Consider the following 26338-nt stretch of genomic DNA (forward strand, 5'->3'; position numbering starts at 1 on the left):
AGAGAGGGAGAGGCCAGCAGTGTCAGTAAGATCACAGTCTAGGAGTCAGGCGGCCAGGTGGGACCTCAGGACAGGTGACTTGGCCCCTCTGGACCTGAATTTCCTCATCTATAAAATGGGCTACTACCAGAATCTGATGTACGGGGTTGCCGTGAGGGTTAAAGGAGTTAGGATAGGTCAGATACTTGGAACGGCACGGGTCACACAGGATGGCATTACAACCATTGTAACTCTCTACCTCTATGGAGTAACTCCGTGGAGTACTGTTATGGGGTACTGTTAAAGAGTACTACCATAGAGTACTGCTGTGGAATACCGCTAGAGAGAGTCATTGCAGTATAGCTCTGTGTGGTGTCGCTGTGGAGTACCACATGGGGTACCTCTGTGGAGTATCACTGAGGATATACCTCTGTGGAGTATCCCTAGTTCTCTCTGTGCAGCGTTGCTGTGGAGTACCGTGTGGAGTACCTCTGAGTGCTGCTGTAGCATCGCTCTGTGCAGTACCACCGAGGAGTACCACATGGAGTACCTCTGTGGAGGGTCACTGGAGTGTCGCTCCGGGCAGTGCCTGCTGTGCAGCCTGGGGAAACTGATCACATCCGTGTCCCTCTCTGTGTCCTTGCAGATGTGGACGAGTGTCAGGACAACAACGGCGGCTGCCAGCAGATCTGCGTCAACGCCATGGGCAGCTACGAGTGTCAGTGCCACAGTGGCTTTTTCCTCAGCGACAACCAGCATACCTGCATCCACCGCTCCAACGGTGAGTACTGCCCGTGCTGACCGGGCTCCCCCCTCCCCCGAAACAGGCGGCCCCTGGAAACTCCCTTCACCGCGTCTTGACTCCGGGGGCCTCAGGGTCCGGGCAGGGAATTTTGGTGGTGGCCTGAATGGCTGTTTTGTGCTTCTGGTGTTGGTTCTGCACGGAGCTCCTCCCAGCTCCGCCCGCCGCGCTGGGGCTGTCGGTGTTCCCGGTGTTTTTATGTGGAGGCAAGGTGGGGCCACAGATGGGCAGATGTGACCAGAGAAGCTGTTTTCCTTTCTGGGCTGAAGGCTGGCTGCGGCCAGGATGAGTGGGGCCCCATCCCCCACGGTCCCCTTCCCCAGGGTGAGCTGGAGGCCTGACCAGGCCGAGTGCCAATTTCTTGGTCCCCTCACGTTCACCGGGTCACCGGCCAGCATAGGGTCCTTGTGGCCGGGAGCCTGCTGCCGTCTGGATGCTGGGGGCGGTGGGGGGGGCAGCCGGAGTGCCGGAGGATGCTGGGCACAGCCCCAGGCTGGGACCGAGCGGGGTCTCCAGCCAAGGCCAGCAGGCGAAGGGCCTTGGTTTCAGGGGAGGCTCCTGAGAGTTTGGGCCCAGGGCAGCAGGACCGTGAGGTGAGACAGAGGCCAGAAGGCAGGACCCAGAAGGCAGGTGGAGGGAACAGCATCTGCGGAGGCTTGGAGGCCTATCCCTCTTAACATAAAGGCAAGGTCTGGAATCCCGAGGTGGGCTGTGCGCCACAGCAGAGCGGGCTGTGGGCGAGGGCAAGAGCCCGCACTCCTGGGGCCTGGCCTTTGTGTGTGGTCAAGAGAGTAGTGGTTTTAAGTTATCCGTTTTTCAGTCAGTACTTTTTAATGGAAACAACTTGGCCAGAAATTTGTCATAGAATTTTAAGACCCATTAAAACAAAAGTTTAGTAAGGAAAAAAAAAGAGTAGATGGGGAAGGAGGCCAGGGCAGCCACATGGCCCCAGCCTGAGCCCCGTCCCCAAGGAGGAGGTGCTCGAGGGGCCTGGCCTGCAGTCTGCGGCACCGGCAGGAGGCCAGGGAGGGGCTCACACTGAAAGGGGACAAATCCTGGGCTCTGGGGCAGCCTGATACGTGTGACCCCAGCTCTGCTGCTCCCGGCCGGGGAAGCCCCTACCGCCCTGAACCCCTGAGCTTCCTCACCCACAAAGTGGACATGCGGCGCTGACTCACCGGGGTCTTTGGAGGATGGGACGGGAGCTTGGGTATGAGGTGTGCCGCGCACTAGAGCTACAGAGGCTGCAAGGCGGGGCTCGGGGGTGCTGGGTGTGCTTGTTACCAGAGAGCAATTCCTGAGAAAGAAAAGAGGGAAATACTTAAAAGTACAAAGCCCAAGGCAAAGAAGCAAACCTACTTTCCTGGCTGCCTTTTGGTACTTGGTGCTTGTTTAGGCAGTTTCCTCAGAGACAAGACCGGCCTGGTGGTCCCCACACCACTGTGTCCCCAGAAGGATGCAAAGGCCGAGGACTGTGGCCCCTGGCCACTCGCCGCAGCTGCCTTGCGTGGACCTCCCGGCAGCCCGTGCCTGTGAGGCCGCCCTGTGGGGCTGTGGGGCTGTGGGGTCGAGCTGCCCAAGAGGAGGACCCGGCACCCAGGTCGAGTTTTATAAGAAGCAGATTTATGGGGAAGTGAGTAGTGGTGGTGGTGGGAGGGGGCATCCTGCTTTCATCAAGGAGGGGGTTTTACAGGGGGACTGCTCTGAGCAAGCTGTAAAGTCCCTGAGGCCAGGGTGGCCTGAGCTTCCTTTCCAGCCAGGTTGTACGTGCTCTGTTCCTTTGAAGAACGGCTTTCCCATGAGCAGGGCTCCAGGTGAGGTCGCCAGGCCCCTGCAGGCAAGGAGGGCGAGCAGAAAGGGGAGCCAGTGCAGTGTAAGATGAGAGCCCGCAGCTGTGTCCTGTTTGTGACCGGGGCCTGGTCTGGCCTGGAGGCATCCGTCCGGCTACAGATGCCACAAGACAAACCTCAGCATCAGCCAGAAGAGTAGGTGGGGGACACGTGACAGTGTGGGGGCAGCAACACTGGCTGCTGTCGGGTCCCGTGCTCACTCCGAGCCAGGTCCTCGCAGCGACCTGGTGAGGCAGGGATATTATAACCCTGTGACAGGTGAGGAAGCCAAAGCAGTCAAGTTAGGAGCCTCGCCCAAGGTCACACCATAGGGAAGTGGCAGAGTCAGGACTCTGGCCAAGGTCTTCAGCTGTGATGAGATGGGGCTGGTGAGGAAGAAAGAAGGAAGCCAGAGGAATAGACAGGAGTAGGCAGATGCCACATGCGAGCTGAAAACAGATGACCAGCAAGACCAGCCATGGGAGGAGTTTTGGGGGGGGTGGGTAGCATGCCAGGCAGTGTGTGTGCAAAGGCCCTGAGGTAGGAATGGACGAGGCTCTGGTGAAAAGCAGAATGAAGGGTAGGGTGGTGGAGCACCGAGAGCCAAGGGGAGAGGAGCCCAGGATGAAGGGAGTCTGGCAGAGCCCAGAGCCCATGAGGCTGGTAGAGTGTGGGTAGGAGTTTGGATCTCATGCAGAGGGCAGCCCTAGGAAATGTGCTGGTGGGGAGAGTGGAGGCCTTCAGAGCATCTCAGATACTGGACCTCAAATTACTTGTACGGTGGAGCCTTGAGGCCACATGCCTCACCCTTCCCAGAGGCCCTGGGGAGCCAGATCCTGAGGCAGGAATTAAGGTTTAGCTGGAACACAGATCTGGAGGCCTCAACCCTAATCTTTGTTAACCAGCACCAACCAGCATATTGGTTAAAGAAGTCCCTTTTCTTACTGGGATTTTTGTGTGACTCTCCCAAATTTTATTATTTTTTGAATTTTTTCTAAAGATTTTATTTATTTGTTTGAGAGAGAGAGAGAGAGAGAGTGTGTGTGTGTGTGTGTGTGTGTGTGTGTGTGTGTAACAAGCAGGGGCGTGGCAAAGGCAGAGGGAAACTGGGAACCTGATGTGGGGCTTGATCCCAGGACCCTGGGATCATGACCTGAGCCAAATGAAGGCAGAAGCTTAACCTACTGAGCCACCCACGCGGTATGAATCTCCCAATTTTTAAATATGGGCAACGAGTCAGTCTAAAAAACAGCAGACACCATCTTGGACCTCTCCTGAGGGACAAGTGGCAGCTTTTCCAGGGTCCCCAAAGGCTGTGTGGAAGGTCCGAAGAAGACCCGCTAAGTGCACGGCACGCTGCCTCCCTCCTGAGCCTCCACTGGCCGTGACAATTGCCCACCACAACTGTGTGTCAACCAGAGGAACGACTGTTAGAGCTCGAAATCAGAGTGTCCAGGGTGCGGGGACCCAGCTTTTTCTGCACCTAAGTGTCCTCTGATCCCTGTTGCTGCTGGGACAGCCTGTGAGTCCAGAGCCATCTGGCGAATCAGACTTCTCGTGTCACCTGACTCTTCCTAATGCCCGTCAGCTTATTGGAGCCTCCCCAGAGCAGAGAGAAACGCACGAAGGTTGGTTCTGATTAGAGGGGCCTGGATGCATGAGCAAGGTCAGCCGGGGTCAGTCTAGGCTCCTGGCTGAGAAAAAAGAGCGTGGGACTCGGCCCTCCTGAGCGCCCCCACTTCTAGGCACCAGTGCAATCCCTGGCCTGAGGCACGTGGATCTGGCCAGGCTGGGACTGGGAGTTCTGGGGTTTCAGCTGTGCTCCATCTCCACCGGCCATGGGACCTCAGTGCAGCCACTCCTGCCTCTCTGGTCTCCTCCTCTGTAAATTGGGACCAGTGAGCCCTCGCAGGCAAGTGAGGGAGCCACTAGGGAGATGCTCTGAAGCAGTCAAATGCAATCCCTTCCCTGGAGTGGCCGCTCCCAGGCAGCTTCTTCCGATCTTTAGAACTCAGGCTCAGTTTGGGGAGACAGCTGTCCCTGTGTGCCAGCACTGGGCGGGAGGGGACATGGGTGCTGTTTCTGGCACCATTGTAGCCTGCATTTGCTCCCACTCAGCCTCCGGCAGCCAGTCCCGGCCAGTCCCAGCCTGCTTTGCCACCTTGGTGGTCGTGTGCTCTGGGAGCCTCTCCAGTCCCAGAGTGGATGGGCCACCGAGGAGCCAGAACCTTCTAGCTCTCTCTCTCTCTCCTGCGCCTGCTCTTTATTCTTAAATTTATGTCACGTCTGTGCTCCAAGAAGGTATTACCTCCTGGATGAACTTGTCTCTTTCCTCCCAATGAAGAATTCCTTCTTTCGGTCTAAGCAGCATTGGTTTAAGAGGAGAAGGTGCTCAGAAAGGCACAGGTCTGATCAGCAGGGGGTCTGCGGGCTGCGTTTCATTCATCCTGGTACCAGGTGTCCGGCGGGTCCCTGGTGCGAGGGAGAATGCTCGTCAGTGTCTGTCCCGGTGCTGAATGTCCACAGACACCTGGGCTGCTGCTGCTCATGGGGTCTCACTGGGAAGACCACGGGGCAGGGGAGGTTCCACGAGTTCACACGGTCGGAGACTGGGGGCTCCGGGCCTGCCGGGGACGTGCTTGGGCTTCGCACAAGCTGTCTGCCTCGTGGGAACCTTCTCGCTTGTTTCGGAGCTTATAGCTACACCCCAGATGATTGATTGCCTTGTGCCAGGATGGCCTCTGTTAAATCACTCTCTTGTGCTCGACATGAAATAGTGTTGGAGTCTGTTCGTTTCATCTACAAGTCTGTGAGGGTAAATACCCCAGGGTAGCTGAAGACAAAACAACAGGTTTTTTTTTTTTTTAACTTTTTATTGTGAAAGAGTTACAGATTCATAAGGAAATGCAAGAATAGTAGAGAGAGGTCCCATGAACACATCGCCCAGTCTCCCCGCTAGAGAGCATCTTCCGTCTCTGCAGAACCGGCACCAGCCCCCGGAGCTGGTGTCTGTGCTGTGTGTGCACGCGGTTCTGTGCCTCCTACTGGGTGCAGACCCTCGGAGCCCCCTGGCACTCCGCAGTGCGCATCAGAGGGGCACCTGCTGGCTCAGTCACATATGGATCTCGTGACTCTTAATCTCGGGGTCGCCAGTTTATGCCCCACGCTGGGCGGAGAGATTGCCTCAATAAATACAGAATCGTTTTTGAAAAGCATTCCCACCGTCACAGTGATGGCCTAGCTGAGTACGCCGCTGGGCACACCGCCAGCTCTCTCCCTCTCTTCACTGGGGGCTGTACGAGGCCGCGTCTAAACCACACGCCTCAAGAGTGAGAGGAGGCATGATTCATGGTGACAGGGCAGCAGGGATAACCTGGGACTGTCCTGGGCAATCCGAGGCCTCAGGTCACCCTAATATTACCTCATTTAACCCCTTGAACCTTTGAAGGGAGTTGCTAGCTGCTCCCCTGTGCAGCTGTGCCCAGAGTCACGGGGCGCCCAGGGCTCCCACCCATGTCCCGGGCAGTCTGGCTTCAGATCCTGACCACCTCCTGGGGCTGCCTGCCACCACTTAAAGCAACCACGACCATCCCACAGTTCACGTCTTCTTCAGTCAGCCATGAAATGGGCTTCTAAAGAGAGGAGGGACTTCCTCACCCACCGGTGCTCAGCACCCCGGACTGGGGTTGTGATGCCCAAGCGTGCACCCTGGGCATGACGTGGTGTGGCCTGGTGTGCTGGGTGGTCAGCGTGGGCCCTGGGCAGCAGGCCTGAGGGGCTCGGCCAGTGGCCTGTTCGGCTCAGAGGGAACGCCGTCTGGGGCCCGGAGCCTCAGAGAGGTGGAGCATGTGGAAGAAGCCCCCGAGAGCAGGTGGCCCCCGAGGTAGCCAACTAGCAGAGAGTGAGTGGGCGGGCAGTGGGCCTGGGTCTCTTGGAGGATTGGGGAGGGAGACGGGCCATGGGGGTTGTGGAGGGAAGGAAAGGGTGAGAGGCTGCTGGGACCATCGGGGTCCAGGCCTTGGTTGAAAGTAATGGATCAGAAGCAGCTGACCTTGAAAAGCCACTCAAAGTGGGCCATGGAGATAGGCAGAAGCCCGAGACACAGGTGCAGGCCACCGCCATAGGGTCACAGACACAGAGCCTGCCTCCTCCCGTCCTGGGCCGGAGTTCTATGATCACCTGGAGCAGGTAGGGCCCTCAGCACCACCCCCTGTGGGGCCATCTGATGGAGCCTGTCGGGTTGGGCGCCACCTTTGTGCCCATGTCTGTGCTGTGCGGGGAGGCGGCTCCCACTGGGCTCCTCTGTGTGCTTGATGCTCCTCAGATGTGGTTGCTCTGGATTTTGCTTCCAGCCTCGCCTGGACTCTGGCTATCCAACCGCTCCTGCCCCCAGCACTCTTGTCCTCTTCCCCACTGGCCATCTGGCTGGCCTGGCCTCCCCTCTGGCCGGGGGTCCTCTGATAGCCAAGATTTTAGCTCTGTTCTGGTTGGCCAGGAGAGGCCATGTCCCAGCAGTCATTCTCGCCTGTTGGACAGTGAGTCCCGGACCCTGAAACCAGACGTGAAGTGGGTGCAAATCAGAGGGTCGGGATTTGGTGCTCAGTGGGAGTTTGGACTTGCTGTGAATGTTACGGGCCACTTGTCCGTCCTGGGTCGGGGCATGGCCCACCATTTGAGACCGTCCCTGAACACCTTGGGGTGGACAGAGAGATAAAGCAGTTTTCTGGCAAGTGGCACTGGCGGCCATCAGGGTCTGAAACTTCCACGGGGGCAGTGTGGGTGGAGAAGAGGGTGGCTGAAAAGAAGAAGAAAGGTGGACGAGGGGAAGGTGACAGGAGGATGGAGGGAAGGTGACAGGAAGATGTGGAAGGAAGGTGACAGGAGGGTGAGGAGAAGGTGACAGGAGGGTGAGGGGAAGGTGGCAGGAGGAGGAGGAAAGATGACAGGAGGAGGGGAGGAAGGTGGGTGAGGGGAAGGTGACAGGAAGATAAAGGGAAGGTGGCAGGAGGATGAGGGGAAATGACAGGATGAGGGGAAGGTGACAGGAGGTCGAGGGGAAAGTGACAGGAGGATGGGGGAAGGTGACAGGAGGGTGAGAGGAAGGTGACAGGAGGATGAAGGGAAAGTGACAGGAGGGTGAGGGGAAGGTGACAGGAGGATGGAGGGAAGATGACAGGAGGATGGGGGGAAGGTGACAGAAGGATGGAAGGAAGGTGACAGAAGAGTGAGGGGAAGGTGGCAGGAGGAGGAGGGAAGATGACAGGAGGAGGGGAGGAAGGTGACAGGAGGATGAAGGGAAGGTGGCAGGAGGATGAGGGAAAGTGACAGGATGAGGGGAAGGTGACAGGAGGTTGAGGGGAAAGGTGACAGGAGAGTAAGAGGAAGGTGGCAGGAGGGTGAGGGAAAGTGACAGGATGAGGGGAAGGTGACAGGAAGTTGAGGGGAAAGGTGACAGGAGGGTGAGGGGAAGGTGACAGGAAGGTGAGGGGAAGGTGACACGAAGGTGAGGGGAAGGTGACGGGGGAGGGGAGGGTGACAGGAGGGGGATAGGAGGGTGGCTAGGCAAGGGTGAGAGGCAGGGTAGGCAGGGAGTTCTGCAGAGGTGTGCCGCCCGCAGGCACGGACTAGTTCAGTGCGGGCTGGCTCTGGACAAGGTGGGGCCGTGTCCTCTTTAACCAGCGGAGCCCTGGAGGGGAGCCTGGAGGCTCAGAAGCAGCCGCCCTTCCCGGGACGCTGAAAATGCAGGTCATCCCAGCCCTCTCAGTCGGGGTCTTGATTCACAGATGTCCAGGAGAGGCTTGTGCAAAGGGCAGGCGCCGGCCCCCTGTTGCGGTCAGCTGACGCAGGCCTGGCCCCAGCCTGGGGCCAGAGTAGGTCACTGGGAGTTGACTGGTATGAGGAGAACTCGGAAATCTGGGGCTCCGTCAGGGTTTAGGGGCTTGGGATAATTAACTGGCGTTTCTGATCCCCCTGTATGTGTCCTGGGGGCTTGGGGACAGCACTCTGCCGTCCTTACTTCACTTGGTGACCTGTGACCAGGCATGGAAAGGGGCTGGGCTCTCCCATCCCGCAGTGCTCAGAAGCCCCACCTCTGAGCCAGGGCCTGTCCTCCCGGAGCACACAGACCGGGGGAGGCAGACGCGACGGTGTGCGCCGTGGGCCCGAGTGTCCGTGTGTGGAGGGCCCTGGCACAGGGGCCTGGGGCGGCGGGGAGGGCTGCTGGGCTCACTCAGGCGGCAGAGGAGACCGCCTGCTTGCTGGGTGCCGCCCTTCAGGTTCAGTCCTTCCAGCCAGACTCCCGGGAGGGCACAGTAGAGGCCCTGCAGGTCGGGGCCCTCCAGTGGGCCACAGCGAGACGACTCCAAGGAGGCTGAGTGCGCCTCGTTGTCAGGCCCCGCGTCCACTGCTCAAAGCCCATACTGCCTAGGAACTGACTGGGGAGCTCCCTGGCAAGGGTTGCTGGGGAGTTTGGGCAGATTCCTGGGGGTGGGCCAGAGCAGAGGGCCACCAAGCCCCAGGAGCCCCAGGGCCCCAGGAGCAGCCTCTGGCAGCAGCCACCTCCTGCCTGGCCCAGCAGCATTTGTCCCGGACCCTCCTTCCACGCTCCCCCAGGGCTGGTCCTTGACCATCCTCTGGACTTTGTCTTCCACCCTGCCCTCCTGCTCTCACTTGCCCTTGGCCTTGGCCTGCAGGCAGATTGGACTCTATCCCCCAGCCCCCTTGTCAGCCAGCAGGTGCCCTCCCTTGCTAGGCTCACCCCCAGCCCTCTGCCCCTCAGCTTACATTCCCAGTCGCTCCCACGCTTGTAACCACCTGGGAAGCACTTTGGGTGAGCACAGTCGTCCCCACCGCTAGACGGAATGCTGAGCTGGGCCACCCTGTGAGACAATACTCAGGACAGGGCAGAGGGGTGGCGGACGGACACATTTCTAATGCCAAAGCCAGTTTCTCTTCTGCTGCTCCATGCACCTCCAGACTCCAGTGAACAAGCCTACGGGCAGACCCACAGTCCCTTCTCAGTACCCCAGCCACATGCTGCGGCTGAGCCTCCTGCCAGTGCGCCGGGCTGCCGGGCTCCTGTGGCGTCCTGAGATGTGATCCCCGCATCACGGGATCCTGGCCAGGCCGTGACCCGGGGGGCTGCAGTGTGGCTCCTGCAGGCCCAGGAGCATCCCCAGCCCAGTGCCAGAGCTTTCCGTCGTCAGCTTTGGGTGCTGGGGACCCTGTGAGTGTGGGTGGTGGGAACTTTCTGTTTTCAATGAGGGGAAATAGCATGGCTGCCCTGGAGAATCCAACTCCTGCCTCAGGGCAACCCCTTCCGGCTGCTCCTTGGGGTGGACCGGCCAGGCTAGAGCAGGGGCCGGGGCAGGGGGCGCACAGGTTCTCCTCGCTCCTGCCTGCTGCGGCCCAGGTGGGCGGGAGAATGAACAGCTCTTGCATTCAGCGGGAAAATTTATGGTGCTGCTGGAGAAGGCCTGGCCTGGCCCTGTGCAGTCCGGAACGGCCCTTGAGGCGGGGACAATAAATCCAGCCCATTATTTTTTACGAGCCTCCCACCCCATAAACAACTCCTTTGGCTGGTGAGCCCAGCTTCACGCCCTTCTCCTGGCCTGGCCTCCAGCCAGCCCTGGCCAGGCACCGGGACCCCAGCACCGACGGCACGACGTCGGCAGGGACATCTCCCCTGCTGCAGCCCCTCAGGCCTCCCAGAGGGGACAGCGCAGGGCAGATGGTGAGCCCACGCAGAGATGGAGCTGGCTCTGGCCCTGGCTCCCTTCTCGACCACAAGCCCTCCAGCCTCAGTTTCTTAATCTGTAAAGTGGGGCAAACATGAGTATTCTTTAAAGAATTGTTTACGAGGACAGCTGGGGACACCCTGAGTGCTCTGATGGCGTGCGCCGACCTGAGCACGGCAACACCATCAGCTGTCGCCGGGCATCACTGTGCACCAGGCACTGAGCCCGTACTTTGCTGCGGGCAGTCGGATCCTGAGAGCGATCCTGTGCCACACAGCTCTTACTATCCTCACTTGGCGGGGGAGAAAATGGACCGTGAGCAGCAAAGACATCTGTGCATAGTGAGTAAGGGGCACGGTGAAGATTTGAACCCAGGTCCGGCTGACTCCTAAGACCAAAGGTACTGCTGAGAACAAACAGGTGGAGGGTGGGGGCAGGGGTGGCCCGCAGCCTGGAGCCCCTTGTGGCACAGGGGCCCCAACTCTGGGTCAGGCCTCACCCCAGTGCTGAGCTGGTGCAGCGGCTGGCCCCTGAGCCTTCCTGCCCCACTTGACCTACTGATGGCCGCCGGAGCCGCGGTTCCATCAGCCCCCGCTGCCACCCAGCCATGTCATTCCCCACTCAGGACCTGCGCATGATCCTCTCCTTGTTGTGTATGTTGTGAAGCAGCCACCACGAGCCCATCTCTTCTGCCCCAGACATCCGCCTGCACTGCCTTCCGAGGCTTGCCCCTCCTCCCCAATCCCCCCGCCCACCAGCCTTCTGTTCTCCCCGGAACCAGGGAGCCCTGTTGCATATGCCCTTGGCTCAGGATGGGCCTTGGCCTGTGCTATTTCTTCCACCTCGAGTGCCATTCCCCATCTCCTCACTTTCAGAGAACTCCTCGTCATCCTTCAAAACCCAGCCTGCTTTCACCTCCTTTAGGAAGCCATCTCTGACTCTTGGCTTGCACGTTTTCCTCTCGGTGTGCACCGCAAGGTACGAGGGGCTCGGCCCTCTCTCTGGCGGTGCCAGTGTGAGGGCTCCTCAGGAGGACACAGCTGTGGTTCTTACGTGTTATGCCGGGCAGGAGGCAGAGGAGACGTGCTGAGTGGCTGTGGGATGGGATGAGATTCACGTCGTGAGGGAGATCTGGATCTGCCCTGTGGGCGGCATCGGGCCCCTCTTGTGAGCAGCGTGCACAGCCCCCGTCGAGGACTTGCCCAGGCCGTGGGGCTTGGCTGTGGTCGCGCTGGCTCCGCGGCTGCGTTCAGCTCGCCCTCCGCCACGGCCCTGCGGCAGGGTAGCCCGAGCTTGCCCGCAGCTAAGGGGACTCCGCCTGCCACTGCTGTCTCTGTGCCTCTGCCGCAGCTGCTTCCTCTTTGGGGCACCTGTCGTGCCCGCTGCCCCAGCGCTGTCCTGTTCCCAGGGCCCCCAACACAGCGGCGGAGCCGGCACGCACCGCATGTTTGTTTACCCAGCAGAGCCACAGCTTGGCCGTGTGCTCGAGTCAGAGTGAAGAGTGAGCGTGCCGAAGCCCTCACAGGCCGTGTACCTGCCCTCGCTGCGAGCTCCTGGGCAAGGGATAATACTCAGCCTCTACTGGGGCCCTTCTGTGTACCGAGCGCTTTATACCCTTTCCTTTTCAAGGACACCTGGCAGTGACACCTGCCACCACAGTGCACACGGGAGGGAACAGAGATGCGGGGAGGGCAGCGGCACCGCTGGTTTGGGACGGAGCCAGACAGAGCCCGAGCGGCCACGGCTCTCGAGCCCCTGCTCTGCTCCACCGCACCGTGGCGGCCACCGCGGCGGGCACCATCCTGTGATACGCAGTGGAGGAGGGGCACGGGCTGACGTGCTGGGAGCTGCTCATGTCCTTAGAGGTCTCCTGCTAGCATGTCCCCGCATTCGTACTGGCTGCTCCTCCAGGTGCCCAAGGGCTGCTGCGGGAACTCTCTCCAGGTGGGATGCTGGCCCCACCTGCAGCTTGGCTCCCTCCACCTAGTCACCTCTCAGGAGAGAGAAACGATTTGTTCCTGGTCTGGGCCAGGCCGTGGTCTGGGGGCTGCCTGAGCTGGCTGAACCCCCACGGCTTCCTGGGGGGTCCCCGTGGAGGGGAGACACGGTTGCTGGGGAAAGTAGAGGACACCGTTTACGTTTGGGTTTCAGATAAACAGTGAATACTGTTTTAGTGTCAGTATGACCCGTGCGACATTAGGGACATACTTAATACTTGGAAGTATGTGTTGCTTATCTGAAATCCAGATTTAACCAGCCATCTGATGTGCTTATGTGGCACGTGTGGAAGTCTGGCAGCCCCCAGAGGGGAAAGTGCCTCCAGCCTCCCCAGCCTCGAGGGAGTGAAATATCCTCTGGGTCCCAGAACTCCAGGCCTGAGAGGCTTGGCTGTGCTCACGGTGACACCTAGTGGTCAGTGGGGGAACTTCAGGGGGTCGGAAAGGGTGGGTGGGGGTGCTGGGAGGTGACCCAGGGGCCAGAGTGAAGAGGGGACTGGTGCTGCAGAGCCAGCATGGGGAGGGGGCGGGGAGACGGGCCGCCTTCGCTGAACACCTGAGTCATGAGGCACTTCACAGAGCAGGAAGCAGCACAACTTCCAGGGCCACACGCCTTAGAATGGGCCAGAATGGGAGATGCGAGGCCGAGCTGGGGAGCCAGGCCCACCCCACAGTGAAGCCGCCTTCCGCTGGGACTCTGCACTCCGCCCGTGTTTGCTCACACATGCCTGCACGGCGTGCCACATGGTCCTCCCGGCTGTTTGGCGCTGCCACCTGCCTCACAGACACAGCTTTCCCAGGATCCCGGTGTCAGGACTGGTCCGGCCCTGGGGTGGGGGCCGAAGGAAGGCCGGCATCACCTGGGATGCCAGGAGCCAGCCACGGTCTCAGCAGTCCGTTCAGCCGTCTGTCCATATGTCCGTGTACACAGGGCCTGCCACCTAGGGAGCAGCTGTGACAAGGGACTTAGTGTCAGCTGCGGGTCGGCAGCCCGCCGGCCTTGCTCTTGGCTTCCACACAGAGCCTCACGCAGGTGGCACTTTGCAAAGGCTTACAGAATGCGTACGCGCCTTACAGGCTGGTGGACAGCCCCAAGCCAGCCACGCCTCGTGAGCCACACTGATGCGGCAACGAGAATGCTGAACTTGAGAGCTGGGGCGTCGGGAGCCCCAGGGGATTGAGCGTCGAAAGGTTCTGTGTGACCCCCACGCTGACAGCTGCGTGAGCCAGGGCAGGTCACCGTCCGGCGGCTTCAGCCTCCTCAACAGAAAAGGCGATTCTTCGTCTAGATGGTCTCCAAGGCCCCTTCCAGCGTTCGCTCTGCAGAAACCCGCCCGCTCTGGCTGTTCGAGCACGTGTCGTTCAGAGCAGACCGGCTTCGCTGCGGAGCCATGGCCCTTGTCTGTCAGCAGCGTGCTTCGAACCCACCGCCCTGAGGTGCACGCTGGACGGCCACGAGGGGCTCGATGGTGGTCGGCCCCTGGGAGGGCAGCGCTGGTGAAAGGCACAGACGAGAAGCAGGCCGGCCCTGTGGAGAGGCGTGGTATAGAGGAGACCCCACCTCAGTATTTGTAGAAAGAGACAGTAAGTAGGCCAGTGAGCAGATGAGCATGGAAGGTGCTGGGAGTCCAGTCACAGAAGGGTTGGACTTTCATGGCTGCACCAGAGGAGGCCAGCTTGGAAGGACCAGTCCTGCTGGGGCCCTGATGGGGGCTACTGAGCCTGAAGGAGGGGTGGTGGTGAGAGGACAGAGGGGTTCTGCCTGGAAGTGTGGGGTTGGGGGAGCAGTGAGGAAGGTCAGGCTGACAAAGGCAGTGAGATGCGGGCAAGGTGGAAGAAAGGAGCTGGGTCCCCTGAGGGCCCCTGAGGCAGCCCAGGGCATCCCAGGGGGCAGTAGGTAGGCTGTGAGGTGAGGGGCTGGGACCGCCTTCAGCCTGCTGGCCAAAGGGGCTCCAGTCCCTGCTCCACGACTCAGATTGGGAGATCTCTCTCTGAGCCTCAGCATTGTCCCCTGTCAGGTGGCACTGCTGACAGGACCTAGCGCTCAGAGTCGTGAGAGACGGTCAGGGACTCATGCAAGGGGCCTAGCATGGGGCCTGGCCCTGAGGAGCTCGGGGTAAGTGGAAGCCCACAGTCCTCATTACTCCCACTCCCTGAGCGGGGCTGTCCCCAGAGATACAGCCTGCAGCGGGTTGGGCTCCGGGTCACCCCAGGGGTCTGGTCTGGGGCAGCCAGCTGCTGGCACCTTGGCCAGGCTGGGCATTGCCCAGGATGATGTAATTCCAAGGACAGAAGGCAGGAGGGAGAGCCCTGTGTCCTCACTCAAGCCCAGGCCTTGTCATGAGAGGCTCCCAGAGCACCATCCAAGCGCAGATACTGTCGGAGTGTAATTAGGGTTCCAGGGAGAACCCGGCAGGTAGGTGTGCAAGGTCCAAGCCGGCACCGTAACCGTAGGCCGCCCCCAGGTCTGGGCCTGCAGACAGATGTACTCCTGCCTGAGCATTGGCCCCTGTTCTGATGAAGAGTCAAAAGCCCAGAGTGGCCAGGCCCAGGCCCCTCACCAGCACAGAACATTTCTCAGGCCTTCAGTCTGGGCTAGGCCCCGCACAGAGCGTCGGGATAAAGAGGTGACTTGGCCTCGGGCCCTGCCTCCTCCAGGAGCCCCTAGTCTGGGGCAGGCAGCGGGGAGCCTGGCAGGCCCAGCAGTTAGAGTTAGCATGGTAGGTGCTCTGAGAGAGGGAAGTGCGAGGGCTTCGGAGGCCCAGGCCAATCCCCCAATGCAGCCCAGGGACCTTGAAGGAGGATGGAGACAAGGAAGGCTTCCTAGAAGAGGTGACACTCAGACACAATCTCAAGTAACTATAGTCGGAGCTGCCATTCACAGGAGGAGGGAGTGTATCCCAGGAACCACCCCTAAAAGCACCAAGGTGAGAAGGGAGGGCAGGACGTGCAGGCTGACAATGTCATTGTTACCTAGGGCCACCGCAGGCCGTGTGGGGTCAGGAGGACCTCAAGTACCATACTGAGAACTCAGCCTAGTCCTGTGGGCACTGCGTTTAGGGCACTAGGAGGACATCGATGTGTTTTTAGCAGTGGGAAGACACAGTCAGATTTATGCTCTAGAAAGTTCCCTCTGCAGCTTGTGAAGGGCAGGTCTTTGAGTCACAGGGAACAGGTTCAAGTCTCACCTCTGTGTCACGTCCTACCTAAGTGGCCGTGGGTAAATTGCTTAACCTCTGTGAACTCTGAAAACGAGGAGAAAGATACTTGCTGTGCAGGGTGACATTACAAAGACCTGCAGTCTAGTCGTTTGTCTCTGTGCCAGGCTTGGGGTTGGGCCCTGGGCAGTCGGAAATGAACAGGGTATGCTCTGGTCCTCGGCGAGCCTCAGGCAAAGGGTCTGAGGAACGCGGAGACTGGAGAGAGGGTCAGGGTGAGAGCTCAGCTGCTTGGAGCAGCTGGCATTTGAGCTGCCTTGGAGAGACAGGATGTGGACATGTGGACACAGGCAGGGGGACAGGAGCTGGGTCATTCCGGTACGCCATATCGCCATGAAGAAAGTTAAGGAACCAAAGGGGATGAACTCAGGCTTCCCTGGCCCTCCCCTCAACCTGACTGTCACCTCCTGGAAGTGCCCTGGGAGCGCAGGTTCCATGAAACCCATGTTCGCCTGTCCACTCTGGGTCCCTTGGGCAAGTCACCAAGCCTTTTTTCACCCTATTCTCCTCACTTGCGAAGTGGGGATAACCATGTCTACTCTGAGAAGTGCCCGTGAGGCTTACAGGCGATGATTCTTGTGAAGGGATTAGTATACTGTAAGTGCTCACAGGCGCCTGGGTGGCTCAGTGGGTTAAGCCTCTGCCTTCAGCTCAGGTCATGGTCTCAGGGTCCTGGAATCGAGGCCCACATTGGGCTCTCTGCGCAGCAGGGAGCCTGCTTCCCCCTCTCTCTCTGCCTGCCTCTCTGCCTACTTGTGGTTTCTCTGTCAAATAATTAAAAAAAAAAAAAATACAGTAAGTGCTCGCTAACAGTAGCTGTGGTTGACATCAGCCCGCAGCGAGTTTCTGGCCGGACCCACTACATCCAGGCCCCCGTGACCTCACATCAGCTGTAAGCTCTCTGTACCTCAGTACCCTTCTCTGATGTGGGGAGAAGCCCACAGTGTGTGACAGCTCGGCACCGTGGCTGTCGCCCGTGACCCCTCCAGCAGGCCTGTCCCTGCCACCACTCCCTTGCCTCTCCCCCACGGCAAGACCTTTCTCTCTTTGCTTCATCCTTCTTCAGAGCGTGTGGGAGCCCATGTTTGTTTTTGCCTGCCTCGCTTGGTCGGCTTGCCAAGTCTGGACTGGGGAAGGCAGCAGCCTCTCCCCACCGCACCCAAGGTTCCAGCCTCTTTCTAGGCTCCGTAATTTTCTATTGATGAGGTTGCAGGGGAGGAAAATCTCTTCCTGCTGAGGTGGGGGGAAGGGTGGAGCAAGCTAAGTGTTCTTTTCTCCCTGCTCTGCCGTTCCCAGCTTGCCTTCCTTTCCCCTGTGGTTAAGGGACATGGATGCGGAAAATGATGTTATTGATGAAGTCGCCATAGCGACGACCCTTGGGAGGCACACATTCCGGCTTTGTTATCCTGGGCCAGGGTGAGGAGAAAGGGCCAGCTCCGAAGTACAAACAGATTGGGCCCGCCTCCCCCTGCCCTGCGCTTTAGATGCATCCGTGAACTTTGCTTTGCCGAAGACGCGAGGTGCACATGGTTTGGGGCAGGCAGATTCTGCCGTCGTTTACCTCTGTGCACACTCTCATGGAGTCTCCAAAAGTGATAGAAAGCGGCCAGAGCCTGTCCCAGGACCCAGAGTAGGCAAGAATGGGGGGTAGGGGGACATGGCGAGGAAGTCCTGGGCTCTGGGGAGCAGAAGGCTAGGCTGGGGACCTGGCCCTGCTTCTCAGGCATGGTGCGGCCCTGTCCACTTTCCCGCCCAGATCCCGCCTCCGTTTGCTTGTCTGTGAAATGGACATGGTGATACTCGCTTCTCAGGCCCGTGATGAGGGTTAAGTTAGATGAAAGGGTTGTTAGAGCCTAAGTTCCCTACACCATGTGTTCTGGAAAAGTCAGAGAAAGGGGCTCCTAATTGCATCCCAAACCCAGCCTTCCTCCCTTCCCCAGAGCCACTGCCCTCCCTCCAGGTTCTTTTGTCCCTTTCAGGGTGATGGCAGTAGCCTCCCACGTTCTTCTGGCCTGCAGCCTTGTCAGGGCAACTCCCCTTGCCTGCTGTATCCACAGATCTTCCTGCCACATAAGCACACCCCTATTTACAACCTTTCCGTGGCTCCCCTGGCCGCGGGTGCTATCCCTGGAGCTCTCACCTGTGTCCGTAGCCTCACTGGCCCAAGAAGGGGAAGGCGGCTTGAGTGAGCACGTGGGAGACAGGGCCTTGACAAGCCACTGTGACCCGGTGGGGAAACTAAGGCTCAGTGGGAAGTGATTGCCCAAGGTCACACGGCAAGTGACAGAATCTGAAATTGCGCCCAGTGTCCTGGCAGTGGAGCATCTGCCTCCTCATTGCCCCCTGCCCGGTCCTGGGCACAAGGAGACACTCGGTCTGAGTTTGCAGAACATAATTGGATTTGGATGGGTTAGATCGAATTAGATTCGACCTGGCGAGCAGCCTGCCCTGCCTGGCACCAAGCCCCTGAGGACCAGGATTTCTGGAAACAACTCTGAAATTCAATCTTATTTCCCCTCTAGCAACGGAGGTAAACAAGGCTTTCTGCTGAACTTGGCACTGTGTCACTCCCCATATCAGGACAGGGAGCTAGGGCAGGGGAGGCCGCACGTGGCCCTGGGACAGCCATCTTGTTGTTCGACCCCCAAGAGCAGATGTGGTACAAAGCAGGAGCCATGGGAGGACAGAGTTTGGGCTGGGGCCCTTGGGTTCCTCAGGCTCACAGAAACCCAATCTGTGCCCAGGCCTGGGCTGGGCCCCTGCTCTGAAGGAGCCTGAGGACTGGCGTCAGTGGAGACCATGTGCCAGCCAGAGCTGGCCAGAGGAATCTGGCCCCCTCAGAGGAGCTGGGGTGGGGTGGAAGCAGAGCGGGTAGAACCAAGGACCCTGAAGCCCCTGCACGGCCCATCCCCTGGAGCAGAAGTGCTTGGTATCCAGCACCTCATGTGCCTTGGTGCTCCCCTGCCAAATTCACGGACCCTTGGCAGTAGCCATGCTGGCTGTGCTGCCTGTTAGCTCTCTGTCCGCAGGACAGCCCTCCCAGAAGAGGGCAGAGGGAGTGCCACCTTCTCCGTCCCTGGGATTGAGGCCGAGGGAGCCACAGCAGGCTCCAGGGCCCCATCCCCTGCCCAGGCCTGCACTGCCTCGGTCCCTGGGCCACCACAAGCTCATCTGCCAGGTGATGAGGAACTGACATGGGTCATCCTAGAGTGGGGCTGTGTTAGAGGAGAGGCAGGGGCCTGTCCCACCAGTGACTATAGGGCTTCTCAGAGCCTTTAATGTATGCTATGGGGTCCCTGAGGGGCTGTTTCATAGAACACACAGCTGCGAATGCCGCAGAATGCTCTCACAATTCTCTGTGAGGTGCGCGGAGGCTGGGCAACCTTTGTCTCTCTCCTCCTCTTCTTCCCTCCTTCTCTCCTACTTTTGCTTTCCTAGTATTTTTTTCAGGCCCTGTGCTGGGCACTAAGGACCCAGGCAAGGATAAAGAGGTCCCTTGAAGTGCCCCCACGGGGGTGGGAGAGGTGGCTTAGCAAGGATTTTCCTGTAGCACCAGGTAGGATGAGTCAGGAACCCAGACTGTGCCACACACATTACATAGTACTCTCGTTTGAGTTTCACGGCAACCCCTGGGGGTAAAGGATATGACAGCCCATCTCCCAGCTAAGAAAACAGAGACCCGGGGCACCTGGGTATCTCAGTGAGTTAAAGCCTCTGCCTTCGGCTCAGGTCATGATATCAGGGTCCTGGGATCGAGCCCCACATCGGGCTCTCTGCTTAGCGAGGAGCCTGCTTCCTCCTCATTCTGCCTTCCTCTCTGCCTACTTGTGATCTCTGTCTGTCAAATAAATAAATAAAATCTTTAAAAAGAAAGAAAGAAAGAAAGAGAGAGAGAGAGAGAGAGAGAAAGAAAGAAAGAAAGAAAGAAAGAAAGAAAGAAAGAAAGAAAGAAACAGACAGAAAGGAAGGAAGGAAGACAGAAAGAAAAAGACAGAAAGAAAAAACAAAAGAAAGAGACAGAAAGAAAGAAAGACAGACAGACAGAAAGACAGACAGGAAGGAAGGAAGACAGAAAGAAAGAAAGAAAAAGAAAGAAAGACAGAAAAAACGAAAGACAGAAAGAAAGAAAGAAAGACAGAAAGGAAGGAAGGAAGGAAGACAGAAAGAAAGAAAGAAAGAAAGAAAGAAAGAAAGAAAGAAAGAAAGAAAGACAAAAAGAAAGAAAGAAAGAAAGATGGCAAGAAAGAAAGAAAGAGAAAAGAGAGACCCAGAGAAGAAGGTCTCTGACCAGAGGCTCAATCAGGTACAACACAGGCAGGTTCCGGCCCCTACCCCTCTTGGGAGTGGCACACACTTCCTCAGGGTGCCATGATGGTAGTGGGCACTGGGACTGGCCACCTTCCAGGCTCGGCAGCTAGCCTGGCCCTGTGGAGGCCCTGCAGCAGGACGTAGCACCAACAGGACACCTTCCCTGCCCGCAGGAGCTTTCTGGCTGGTGGGAGAGGTGATGGCAGGTAGACGAGCACAGGGGGACATACAGAGTGGACCCTGCCTCCCACCCCATCCGCACTTTGCCATTTGAAAGGGAGAGACAGAGAGCCAGGAGACTTGGTCTGCAGGGTCCGGTCTTGAGCTACACTGGAAGAATGAGGGCATCAGGCAGCTGGCGAGGGGAGTCCAGAGAAAGCGCATTTGTGGCAGAGACGTCTCTCAGTGCTGGCCAGTGGCATGGCTGTCATAGGCTGGCCTATGGATCCATCCCCTTGCTCTGCTGAGAGCCAGTTGTGTGTGTGGGCCAGGCCTGCCAGAGGCCGCTGTGGTCCTGCAGCAGGTGGGAGGGCCGGCGAGGGTGCCGAGGGAGAGCGGGGTGCAGAGGACAAGCAGGTGAAGGGTGGGAGGGCCAGGCTCCTGGGGGGACCCTCGCACTGTTCCCAAAGGCTAGAGAGGTGACACAGGCAGAGTCACCTGATGGCTCTGAAGGGGAGCTGAGGCTCCCCCCTTGTGCTCTGGGCCAGCTGCTACAAGCTCACAGGAGCCAGAGGTTATGTGCTTTGTTGAGGGGCTGCCCAGAGAGCTTCATGGAGGAAGAAGCATCTGCACTGGCCTTGAACGTTAATAGGTTCGTAATTCTGAAGACAGTTAATAGTGGCAGCCGCCACTGACCACCCTCTGTGCCAGGCTCCCCGTTCTGTTCACCCCAGGAAGAGCTTGCTGCCAGTCAGCCTACTGGGTCCCGCACGCGTAGGGCGGGACCCCAGGGTGGGAGAAGATGGCTGAGAGCCCAGCCGCCGGGACTGGAGTCCTGCCATACGGTCTGAGACAGACACGTCCCATCTCGGGACCTCCTTTTTCCCATCTGCAAGATGGATGGACGGGACTGCAAGGCTCCACCCAGCCCTGACAGTCTGCGGCTCTGCCCCACCGTGACACACATCTTCTGGCGGCCCGCAGCAGCCAGTGGGCCCCGGCACCCGGGGGAAGGTCATGTGGCTTCTGTGTCTCCAGCGGGTGAGGAGCTGAACTACCAGCACAGAGCAAACCCTAGTCCTCGGCCCCTCAGGCTGGGCAGCTGCGACCATCTCTGTGATGGTCGCCGATGTGAGGATGACACCCTGATGGCCACCAGCTGGGAGGAGCTTCCTCCAAAAGCTGTCGGGCTGAGAGGGCTCAGGCTCAGTGAGGCCGGCAATTGGTGGCAGCCCGCTCCTTGTCGGCCTGTCTCCCAGCCTGGTGGCTGCTGGCGTGTGAGGGCCAGACCTGTGTCCCAGCCCCTCGTGGAGGAGGGGAAAGCTTATTCCATTTCCCTCCCTTCGCGGTGAGGACACGGAAGATCCCGTCCCAGGCAGGACCTATCTGGACAGTGAGGACGGAGAGGCTCAGAGCTCAGCCTGCCCTCAGGGGCTGGTCAGGAGTCACAGGAAGACCAGGGAGGAGAAACATGGCCACCGTGTCAGTGCTGTGAGCGAGGGGAGCACAGGCGTCCAGAAGGCTGTTGACTGGGCTGGGGGACCGAGGAAGGCTTCCTGGAGGAGGGACACGGTGGCATTTGACCCTACAGAGCCAGCGCCTTCTGGAGTGCCACCACGGGTTGATCACTTACTGTAGCGTCCAGGCTGCGGCAGGCACAGCCAACTGAGACACCCCCTTAACCCAGTGGAGACAAGAAGTGACAAGAGCCTGGAGAATGAGGGGAGGGGGGACACGTGGCTTGAGGCCCAGCCTCACTCCGAGATTCAAACAGCAGGGTCAGGAATCAGCGCCCACCCTCACTCCCTTCTCCTCTGCAAGGACTCTCCTCTCAGCCAGCTCTGCCCTTGTTTTGGAAAATGCAGTTTCTAATTTTAAAAAATTAATGTTAACAATGTAATACATTTTTTAATTTCTATTGTTATAAATTATTAAATGTAAGCTTCCCCCATTGAATTTCTGCTGTAGTAAACATGAGTAGCTATAGCATGTCAACACCTGAACAGAAACTCTTCAGGCTCCTCTGTAATTGTCAGAAATATAAAGGGGTCCCATAGCCCTCTCCACCGGCCACCGGGGACCTAGTGCTGGCCCTGCCCTCAGCTTTAGAAAGAGGGCCCTGTGCTCCGGAGCCTGGGGGTGGTGGGCAGGGAGAGCCTCAGTGAGTCATGTGACCTCACTCCGTTCTTTCCGTAGAAGATGGGGGGCCTTGCCCACCTCTCCCACTGACGTGGACACACTCAAGGCCGGAGGCCCACCCTCCCGACTCCAGGTTTCCACTGCTTGCTTCCAGATCGACTTGGACTAGAACACTGGATTACCCTCCACCCCGAATTATCCTTTGTCAGCAAAACATCAACATCTTGGTTCATTATTAAAAGTCTAGATTCTCAGGAAGAAAGACTGCCTCATGGCCAGTCCATGGAGTGGGAGAAAGCTGAGTGATTTCTAAAGCCTTGGGCTCTGTTTAGCATCCAACGTTCAGGGCCACACCAGCTCCCCAGTGACAAATTTATGGTTAGTGATGATTAGCAGCGCTTCTCGTAATTTGTGTTTCTTTGGCTGGGAATGGAAATTCAATCTCCCTTTCCTCATCACGTATAAGCCTGAGCTTAAACAGGGCCCTTTGGGCCCTCCCCAGCTTAGGAGGAAAGCACAGATCTGTGTGAGTGGCATCGATCGCCTGGGCCAGCCACAGGGCGGCCCTGGGAGATCAAGGCAGGGCAGCGGCATGGGGGTGACATGGGAGCAGTCTGGAAGCCCCGTGGAACTGGTGGGGTTTGAAGAGGCCCAGGCAGGGGCGTGGATGGGGCACTCCCGGGGACGTTCAGTGGGCAGTGCGGAATTGTGGGCGGTAGAGTTCGAGTCGTTCGTGGCAGGAGACAAGGCTGCAAAGAGGCAGGAACAACAATTCCTTGTACATTTGTGGGCACTGGGGAGCCAGAAGGGCCACTTAAGCGGGGAGTGAAGGGTGATGCCGGACTCAGCCCACCATTAACACAGCCATGATGATGGCCCAGGAGGCCACTTGGTGGCCACCTGCCGGCCGACGCCTCAGAGCAGCGAGTCTCTGAGCGAGCCTCTCTCTGGAGATCTGATGAGAGGCTGCATATGTCTCCGTGGCCCCGGAAAGCCCCTCAACCGAAAGCTTACCTGAGGGGCTGCCTAGCCTAGCCAAGGTTCCCACGAGGAGCTGTGCTTTCTCTGGCTCCGCAGGAGAAGGCACCAGCCTTCTGCAGTCGGCGCCCCCATGGAAAGATCTAGTGTCAGATTACCCACCCTGCCTTGTCTGTGAGGCAGAGATGATCATGGCCACTTTACCAAAGAAGCGATTTTCTCGGAGACACACAACTAGTAAGGAGGCCAGACTCCTACCCCGAGCTGCCTGACTTAAGCCTGTGACCTCAGAGAGCCATACTTTCCATGTGAGGTTGGCTCTTGCGGCCCACAAGGGCCCCCGGTGCCCCCTTCGGGGACTTCTCCCCGGAGCTTGGCGTTGGGTCGCGGTGGAGCACCCACACCCCAGAAATGCCACACCAGCCCCAGACCGTCCCCACCCCACCCATTGTTCTGCTGCCCGCTGTGTCTCCCACGCCGCCCTGCAAGGTGGACATGTGCTGCTGTGGTTTCCGGGAGAGGAGGGGGCATCCCTCCACACGCACCAGAAGCTTCCAGCGAGGAGCCCCGGCACCGGAGCGCTCGTTCGCTCAGCTGTTGGGTAGTTGGTCCCACCCTGTGTCGGTCCAGCCGTGTGATCTGGGGAAGGGGGAAATCCAGGTGAGCAAAGAGGTCAGCGCGCCCAGCACAGGGCAGGTTTCCCTCAGGGCCATTTCTTTGTTTCATTTCAATTCAGACTTTTTAAAAAATCTTTGTTGTGGCTGCTGGGGTGTGTTCTTAAGTGTACGTCAGATCTCCGTTGTCCCACACCCGTGCTTACAGCGGACAGGGTCAAGACGGAGCTGGTCCTGGCCCGTGGCGCAGCCACCTTGAGGAAAGGAGGTTGCTGTGTGTCCCCGTCTGTGGCTTCCTCCCCTCTGTCCGGGGCTGGCTCCTCTCGGACCGGACATGGAAGTAAGGTCTCAGGGCGCTGTGTGGGCAGACAGCAGCTCTTCTTTTCATCTGCCTTTAGCTTCCTGATGGACTTGTGACCTACAACCTCTCACTTGACCCCTGATGACCTCATAAATTCTGGAAACTCCTCACAAATCACTAGGAAGATAAACATCAACTGGGGTCATCTGAAAGGGGTCTGAGCCACTCCAGGCAGTTGGGGAGGGCGGATCAAGTCTCCTGAGATGGGGGATGGGAGGGTGGGGGTCCCAGGAACTAGGGGTGACTGGGTCCCACCCAGGGGACCCTCATTGTCCCTGTCATCCCAGAGCCCTCAGAGCACATTTCGGTATAATCCTCAGCATGCACTGAGTAGAGGCCAGGCCTCTGGAGACTCAATGTTCATGGTCCCCAGTGCCTGCCCTGGAAACCCAGGGCAGCCCAGCCCTGCATTGCACAAGGCCTCTAGGGCAGGAGCAAGACAGAGGTTTATAGCCTGAGGTACTGGTCCAAGTCCTGGTGGTGCCTCTCAGTGCCCCATCGGCCTTTGGACAGGTGTCTTAACCCTGTGTTCCCACCTCTGAAGGGCATGCTTGCCTTTATAGGGGCAAGGGGCCCAGAACGTGCCCAGAACTTTGCCTAGGGTTTGGCACTACAGTAGAGTTTCGGGGAACCTGGGAGGAGACGAGACGGGAAAAAGCCAGCCTTGTGAGGGACACGGCTTCTGAGCCCGGCCCAGAGAACAAGCTGGAAGGGCCGAAGCAAGGGCAAGAGGAACGGGGCTCCAGGTGACTCAGCGCTGCAGCCAGAGGGTGGGGACACTAGCAGACAGTGGGGGGCCCAGCCCTGGCACCCTGGGGCCTTCTCCCCCTTCTGAGGCCTCCCAGCCAGCAAGGAGCCCTGCTGTCGGCTGCCCTTTCAGGTGAGGCTTCACAGAACAAGGTATGGCAGACATTTTCCTTTAAAAAGAAACCTGCCAAACAGCAGGAACCCTGGGCTGAGGTTTTGGAAATGGGGACACGTGTGCTTCTGGACTGGGAACAGGCTCCGTGGGGCATGGGATGTGCAGTGAAGCTGGAGGCCAGCAGCAGGTCGTGCAGGGTCCTGGGAGCCCTGCAGTGACCGGGGACAGAGAGAGCTCCCCTCGGGCAGCTGAGGGGAGATGAGTGGCAAGTAGTTCAGGGCATGGCTGTGGGGCTGCTGAGGAGGAGCCCGGAGGTCCAGCAGACCAGGGCGGCAGCCTCTGACTTGTGCAGGGACGCAGTGAGAGGTGGCCGCGCGGGCTGGACAGGCCTTCCGGGGAACAAGATCCAGCCCGCCAGGGCCCGTTTGCTTAGGGCTGCTGCCTACCCACCCAGTCCCCTGACCTGTCAGCACCCGCCCTGGGCCCAGACTGAAACCAAAGTCTCTGCCTGCCCCAGTGGGGCACGTGCCGTCCCTGGGCAGATGGAAAGGTGCCGCGCCACCCCCTCCACCCACCCGCCCTAATGAAGAAACAGTCTAAACCCCTGAGCCATACCCGGTTCTGTGACCTGACCCAGGCAGGGACGCTCCTTCGTGGGTTCCCTGGAGGCCTTCACAGTGCTGTTCGCAGAGTGAGCCCTGGTTCGAGACCTGGGCACGGTGTCTGTGGTTTCTCCTTGCTTCCCCTTGTGGATGGCTAGGCATTCACCCTGGCGTGTGTTGGGGGGCGGGGGGGGGGACTAGCGAGGAGCAGCCCTGGAGCGCTGCGTCTGATGGCGACATTTTATGGGCCGCCTCTCTTCAGCCTAAAATGTTTTCTCTCTTCCCTCCCCCGGTCCCCTGCTCCTCTCCCGTCTGTCTCTTCCCAGAGGGTATGAACTGCATGAACAAAGACCACGGCTGTGCCCACATCTGCCGGGAGACGCCCAAAGGTGGGGTGGCCTGTGACTGCAGGCCCGGCTTTGACCTTGCCCCAAACCAGAAGGACTGCACACGTAGGTAGATGGAGGCAAATGGGTCAGACATCCCCACGCGTCTCCTGCCATTGCTTTATGAGGGATGGGGGGGGCGGTCTGTCCAGTCTGCTGGACATTGCCCAGGAAGGGCTCTCAGCACCTCGGGGTGGAAAAAAGGGTAAGGTCCCCAAAGAAGCGTGGGGAGGCATGAGGGACGGGGGCTGTGAACTCCAGACACGGTGTTATGCGCCCCAGCATACCACCACCAACACCCCCAGCGCAGGACCCTACTAAAGAGCCCCACGGTGCTTGCTGTAACCCCAGCCCCAGAGCCCCACAGG

General features: G+C 59.0%; 1 protein-coding gene across 3 annotated transcripts in view; it reads left to right on the plus strand.

Annotated features, from left to right (window-relative positions):
* Positions 1–26338, plus strand: part of SCUBE1 (signal peptide, CUB domain and EGF like domain containing 1) — a 133677-nt gene that overhangs the window by 50750 nt on the left and 56589 nt on the right. For all 3 annotated transcript variants that reach the window (XM_032882823.1, XM_032882824.1, XM_032882825.1), the window contains 2 exons: positions 626–760; positions 25911–26036. In XM_032882823.1, coding sequence (XP_032738714.1) covers positions 626–760; positions 25911–26036 — 261 coding nt within the window. The remainder of the gene's footprint in view (positions 1–625; positions 761–25910; positions 26037–26338) is intronic.

Source organism: Lontra canadensis, unplaced genomic scaffold, assembly GCF_010015895.1.
Source record: "Lontra canadensis isolate GAN:19392208 unplaced genomic scaffold, GSC_riverotter_1.0 scaffold84, whole genome shotgun sequence".
Taxonomy (NCBI): domain Eukaryota; kingdom Metazoa; phylum Chordata; class Mammalia; order Carnivora; family Mustelidae; genus Lontra; species Lontra canadensis.